At 27.9% G+C, this 7,500-nt stretch overlaps 1 protein-coding gene across 4 annotated transcripts in view; it reads right to left on the minus strand.

Annotated features, from left to right (window-relative positions):
• The window catches only part of LOC145265612 (synaptotagmin-17-like), a 104,795-nt gene that overhangs the window by 4,064 nt on the left and 93,231 nt on the right, over positions 1-7,500 (minus strand). For all 4 annotated transcript variants that reach the window (XM_080121632.1, XM_080121630.1, XM_080121633.1 and 1 more), the window contains exon 5: positions 718-838. In XM_080121632.1, coding sequence (XP_079977758.1) covers positions 718-838 — 121 coding nt within the window. The remainder of the gene's footprint in view (positions 1-717; positions 839-7,500) is intronic.

The following is a 7,500-nucleotide window of genomic DNA, read 5'->3' on the forward strand; positions in this document are numbered from 1 at the left end:
AGCTGACGTGATGTTGTAAACAAATACAGACGGAATTTGATGAACGACATTATCATTATTTATTTATTATTATTATTATTATTATTATTATTATTATTATTTTATTATTATTATTATTTTTATTATTATTATGTTTTATTATGATTATTATTTTTATCATTATTATTTATTATTATTATTATTTTTTATTATTATTATTTTATCATTATTATTTTTTATTATTATTATTATTTTTTATTATTATTTTTTATTATTATTATATTTTATCATTATTATTTTTATCATTAATATTTTTATCATTATTATTTTTTTTTATTATTACTATTATTTTTTATTATTATTTATTATTATTATTATTTTTTATTATTATTATTTTTTTTTATTATTATTATTATTATTATTATTATTTTTATTTGCGAATTAGTCCACCGGTAAAATTATTCCTAGTAATATAATAATAATCCATAGAGGATTGATTCTATAATCTATATAGACGTAATTTGCATAATTAAAATATCATGTTTATGCGTATTGTACGACCGGGCAATACCGGCTGTTCAACTCGTAAATATTATATTTTTATTCGTCGCTGCTAATTCAATAATTTTAACAAATTATTTTACGAACCATGAAAGACTTCTCATGGAACTCCATTGCTTTGAGAAATGCCATCATAATCTAATAAGAAATAACTTTGCAAGATATAACACATCTTACCTGATCCACCAACAAGATCAGTCTGTAGTAACTGTTTGGCTTTGATGATATCCACATTCAGTCGACCGGCACTGGGCAAATAATTCAATGATAGAAGAATTTCTCCCAGGTCTTGTCGCTCCTAAAAAAAATAAAGAAGAAAATGGAAAAAGAAATGGAAAAATCTAAAGACTTAACCAAATTACATTATTAGACATTCTTACAGGATATGGAAAATCGATGGCATAACTTTGAGATTATGTTCTATATGTCCAACGTCCGGTGCTATGAAGTAAGATTAGAAAAAAGAAAATTGAAAACAAAAAGTAATTAGCATATTGTACCCATGGCGCAGGTGTTAGATCAGTTTACGTAATTTTTGGAATATGCAATCTTCGTTCCGTGACGAGTACGTGCATCATAAAGATTTTTCTGTTTTTTTTTTTTTTTTTTTTTTTTTTTAAATAAATGTAATTCTGGACAAACACCAACATTTTTTAGAATCTTAACATTTTTTGCTTAATCAACTGTTTTAAAAGCACTTTTATGGAATGTGCTCTGATGAACCCAGACTAACCCGACAAGCAGCAAAATCCCACCTCTTCACTGTTGAAGTTCATAGACGCCGGAAAGCCTTCTACTGTAATAGTTTCTTACCTCGGACTGCTAGAATTTAGAATTCCTCTGTTTTCTTCTTCTCTTAATGTAGACATTTAAATGTAATGTGAACAGCCATCTCACTGCTTAACTCCCCACAGTCCCCTGTTAGATATTAGATTATTAGTTTCTTCCTTTGAACTGCTAGACTTTGGAATCTCTCCATGATTCTTACTAACCTACAGAAGTTTGAATGTAATTTGAACTCACATTTCGCTACTCAACTCCCCACCTTCTTCTGTTAGAGAGACGATCCCTAAGAGTAGTTCCTTACGTTTCAAATGACAATATGCCTTGTTTGGGGTGAAAATGTGTAAAAAAAAAAAAAAAAAAACTTTTAGAATGAATACATTTTTCCGGATATTTTTTTTTTTTTTTACACAGTGATCACCACTTATCAAGGCCCGGAAGCCACTCAGGGATAAGGGTTATTGCAAGTACATTACGTTAGTGTGGAGATTTGATGAAGTGTTTATTTAAGGGGGCGGTTCATTAGGAATTTGTTAACGTTGGACTTGAAGACATCCAAGTTGTAGTCCGGTGGGATAGCAGTGTCAGAAATTTCGTGAAAATAGTGAATAATTCCACCCCATCTTTCCAAGCTTATAACTCCTCGAAAAATGTAATTCAAGCCCTAATTTTTTTTTCAATTAAAGGAGTAAGGACCAAGGTTTTATTTAAAAAAAAAAAAAAAAAAAACAATGTGTTTTTTTTTTTTAAAAAAGGTTTTAAACTTCGGACTTTACAGGTAAATTTCTAAAAAACTGATTTTTTTTTTTTGTTTTAAATTTGAATATATTATTTATTGACCTTTTCTCTTCAATTTGTGATATATAAAACTATTAAACATAAATTAATTATTTACTTTTTAATAGACATTTCAAAATGAGAGGCGTAAATTATTCGACCCCCTATCTTTCTAAGCTTATAACTCCTCGAAAAATGTAATTCAAGCCCTAATTTTTTTTTCAATTAAAGGAGCAAGGACCAAGGTTTCATTAAAAAAAAAAAAAAAGACAAAAAGAAAAAATGTGTTCTTATAAAATAAGGTTTTAAACTTCGGACTTTACAGGTAAATTTCTAAAAAACTGATTTTTTTTTTGTTTTAAATTTGAATATATTATTTATTGACCTTTTCTCTTCAATTTGTGATATATAAAACTATTAAACATAAATGAATTATTTACTTTTTAAGAGAAAGTTGAAAATGGGGGGGGGGCGTGAAAATGGGGGGGCGTGAAAATGGGGGGGCGTGAATTTAAAAAAAACGTTTGTCTAAAATATTATATTCGGTTTATTGGAAAGAACATAAAATTTCACATTGACCCTGAAAATATCGTAAAAATAGAATCAATAGAAAAATTTTGATAGATTTTTAAAATTTAAAAATATTGAGTTTAAAAATTGAAAAATATTGAGTTCGGAAAATTCATTACTGTTTTAAAAAAAAATAAAAATATTTTTATTACTTTTAAAACAACTGTAATAGTTTATTTTGGAAGTATAATCCATAAAGAAAATAAATAACCCACTTTTAACAGAGAAATTACGAGATTTTTATATTGTATTCGCAGTTTCGTGTTAGGGGTGTCAAAAATTCCTACAAAAATTCTGATACTGCTACCGGTGGGAAGCAGGCAGACAAAACAGAGTTCCACAGGCGTGCAGTTCTAAGAAAGAAGCTTTGTTCATGGAATCCACGTTTTGATTTAGGCACATATAAAGAGTGTGGGAAATTTTTCACAGTGGGTTCAGCTAGACGGGTGTTTTTCGTGAAAGATTGGCGAGGGGGGACCAGAGATTGGAGTTCAGACGAGCATCTGCCATGGAAATAACGATAAAACAAGGATAGGCTCGCAACGTCTCTTCTGTGGGAGAGAGGTTGCAGGGTAGAGAAAAGGGCATCCCCCACTAAGCCACGAAGTCAATTCTAAACTATCAAAGGGAAGTAATCTTTATTGAATTAGTTTGGAATTATTTTGAAGATGAGTAAATTGTATCGTTTTTTATTTAATTATTTGTATTTAATTATTTTTATTTATTTATTTGTTATTTATTTTTATTTAATTATTTTTATTTATTCATTTTTTATTTATTTTTTTTTAATTATTTTTATTTATTTATTTTTATTTAATTATTTTTATTTATTTTTATTTAATTATTTTTATTTAATTATTTGGATGTTTTTTTACCATCATCCTCATCTTCTAGTTGTTTTTTATCATGACGTTTCCGCGAATCATTCCTCTGACTTTGGTCAGGTTAACCGTGACGGGATAGGAATGTCGAATCCTCCAACTACATCCACAGCAATTGCTGTCTTCAATAGCTCCTGTCATCTCACCATGGTTTGGTCAACTAATCTTTTGGCCAGCTTTGGGTGAGATCGAAACCGTCATCTCTAGCTCCACGCTCACCTGGAATCATAGATATTCTGCATCTCTATCCACTGCACCACAAGACCCGAAGGACAATCAAGGTTGGGTTTTTTTGGTTTTATAAATCCGATTGTCCTTCCAATTGTTGGGTCCGTACCGATTGTTATTTTATTGAATTAGTTTTAGAATTGTTTTGAAAATGAGTAAATTGTATAATTTATTATTTTTTTTTTATTTTTTATTTATTTTTTTTTTTTTGACCATCATCCTCATCTTTTAGTTGTTGTTTTTCATGACGTTTCAGCCAATTATTCCTCTGGCCTTCGCCAGGGAGTAATCTTGTAACTAAAAAAATTGGCTAGTCAGAAACAAATTTGGCGTAAATTCTATTTGGATCCGACTTTGAAAATCCAACAAAATAACTGTATGTGTTAGAAATAAAACTGGTTATAATTGTGCAAAGTAAAAAAAAATAAAAAAAATCGTCTTAATACGTTGACAAAAAGTTATATAAGACAAACGATGATTGTTTGTAGTAATAAATGGTATTTTAGTTTTCGAATCTATTTTTTAATGTATTCGTGTACATTGTGTATATTTATTCATTTATTTATTTGCTGACTATTATTCTAATCTTCTAGTTGTTGTTCCACCACGTTCCGGCCAACTATTCCTCTGGCCTTCGTCAGGTGGATCAATTTACGATAAAAGAAGAGGTGCCGTTTAAAATCGTTAACCGCGACAGGATAAGAATGCTGAGTCCCTTAATTGTATATTCCAATAATAAAATAATATAATAATAAAATAATATACCATTCGGTACGGACCCGACGATGGAAGACTAGATAAGAACGAAAAAATTGGATTTATAATATCAAAAAAATCCAAACTTAGTCTCCTTCGGGGCCCGTGGCGCAGTGGATAGAGGCGTCGAATCTCTACGGTTCCAGGTGAGCATTGTCTGAAGATAGCGGTTTCAATCAAGAGGATTAGTTGGCCAAAACGTGATAAGGCGACTCAGCATTCCCATCTCGTCGCTGTTAACCACCTGACGAAGGTTAAAGGAATAATTGGCTGAAACGTCGTGACACAACAACTATGAAGATGAGGAGAACAATAAATAAATAAATAAATAAATAAATAAATGAATAAATAAATAAATAAATGAATGAATAAATGAATAAATAAATAAATAAATGAATAAATAAATAAATAAATAAATGAATTAATATATAAATAAATAAATGAATAAATAAATAAATGAATAAATAAATAAATGAATGAATAAATAAATAAATAAATAAATGAATAAATAAATAAATAAATAAATGAATAAATAAATGAATAAATAAATAAATAAATAAATGAATAAATGAATAAATGAATGAATAAATAAATAAATAAATAAATGAATAAATAAATAAATAAATAAATGAATAAATAAATAAATAAATAAATAAATAAATAAATAAATGAATAAATAAATGAATAAATAAATAAATAAATGAATAAATAAATAAATGAATTAATAAATAAATGAATAAATGAATAAATGAATAAATGAATAAATAAATAAATGAATAAATAAATAAATAAATAAATAAATGAATAAATAAATAAATAAATGAATAAATAAATGAATAAATGAATGAATAAATAAATAAATAAATAAATGAATAAATAAATAAATAAATAAATGAATAAATAAATAAATAAATAAATAAATGAATAAATAAATGAATAAATAAATAAATGAATAAATAAATAAATGAATAAATAAATAAATGAATAAATGAATAAATGAATAAATAAATAAATAAATAAATAAATGAATAAATGAATAAATAAATAAATAAATAAATAAATGAATAAATAAATAAATAAATGAATAAATAAATAAATGAATTAATAAATAAATAAATAAATGAATAAATAAATAAATGAATAAATAAATAAATGAATAAATAAATAAATAAATGAATAAATAAATGAATAAATAAATAAGTAAAAAAATAAATAAATAAATAAATAAATGAATAAATAAATAAATAAATAAATAAATATATTGATGGTGTCGTCACAGAAATTCTCGATGACTTTCAGTTTCATCTCGGATGGAATTGTATTAATTCCCGCTTTTCTCTCTCTCTCTCTCTCTCTCTCTCTCTCTCTCTCTCTCTCTCTCTCTTCACGAGTTTAAGCGATATTAGAAAACATTTTTCGGTGTTTGTCCAGAATTCTACGAAAAAAAAAAAAAAAAACTAAAGAAATTCGTATTATTTGGATTCATCTTACTACTGTTCTCATTTTGAGTGTTATTTTCACAAAGTTTCGGTCGATGTAACCTCCAACCTTCTTCATGTGTATCTTGTCGAACTATTTAATCTTTATTTCGAACTCGGGAATCTCTATGGGATTTAGAATGAGGATGGCATGCTCTCGTTCCGTCAGCCATGTCTGCATAAAAGTCCTAATTAATTCGCCATTGTCATTTTGCATTGTCGTTTGCACTGAGGATTGAACTTTCAGCCCAGTCATGACTGACGTAACGAGAACACGCTACTCTATGGATTAAAGAAAGGGTTCTGTTCGGAATTTCATGCAGATTCCAGAGTTCGATAGAAAGATTCCCGAGTTCGACAAGATACACATAAAGTGCGTCGGCGGTTACATTAATAGAAAACGTTGTGAAAATGACACCAAATATGAGGGCACTAGTCCGAAGAAGCCAAGTAATATAAATTATCAATCTCGAAAATTCGGTATGATGTACGGATAACAAAGAAAATATCTTACACCAAAAATGACGTCATTTGATTAAACTGTTTTATTTTTAAATAAGAAAACCAAATTTTATGGCTAAACGACGATGGAGAATCGCGCATCGCAATATTGAAAACAGGGGAGATAACTTCGAATAATTCAAACTCTTTACACCGAAAGAGGGTGGTGCTGGAAAACAATTCAAATTCGTTTCAAAATGATTTTCTTGATAAAAATAAAACTACCCAATTTACGCCGTTAATGGTTATTACACTACCACTTTATATTCATTAACCCTTATCCTCGAGTGGTCTTTGGACCTTGATAAATAGTGAATCCTAAGTAAAAAAACAAAAGACAAAAAAACTTGATCAATTTACGTGATTTTTGTGTACGATATTTTTTCTGTCTCAATTACGTACATCAGACAGATGTTTCTTTGCTGTTGTTTTTAATATGAATGAAAAAGTAAGGGAAGAAAAGTTAGAATTATTTTGAGTTAGCTCCCTTGTTTTTGCACACTGTTTCCAAGATGGCGTCGCGAGATTGTCGTGAGATTGTCGCGAGATTGTCGCTCATAGTTTAGTCATAAAATTTGATTTTCTCATTTAAAAATAAAGCAATTTAATCAAATTTTTACGTTTCTGAATTTTTATTCGTATTATATGGATTTTTCGAATTACTGTTCTCATCTTTGGTGTTATTTTCACAGCGTTTTGGTTGATGTAACCTTCGACCTTCTCCAGGTGTATCTTGTGGAACTCGGAGATCTTTCTGTTGAACTTGGGAAACAGTTTGATAATGTTCCGTGATTTTTGGTGTATGATATTTTATTACCATCGGACTACGTACATCGCATACATTTTTTATTTTATTTTTGATTGTTCATAGGAAGGGGAAGTTCTGGAAAGGGCCCATTTTCCTAATGACGTTAAATCTTTTGAACGCTTAACCACATCAAATTCGTTGTAATATTCCGTTTGAAAATCGGACAAAATAGGATCAT

This window comes from Euprymna scolopes, chromosome 40 (assembly GCF_053919585.1).
Source record: "Euprymna scolopes isolate OS-2025 chromosome 40, ASM5391958v1, whole genome shotgun sequence".
Classification (NCBI taxonomy): Eukaryota; Metazoa; Mollusca; class Cephalopoda; order Sepiida; family Sepiolidae; genus Euprymna; species Euprymna scolopes.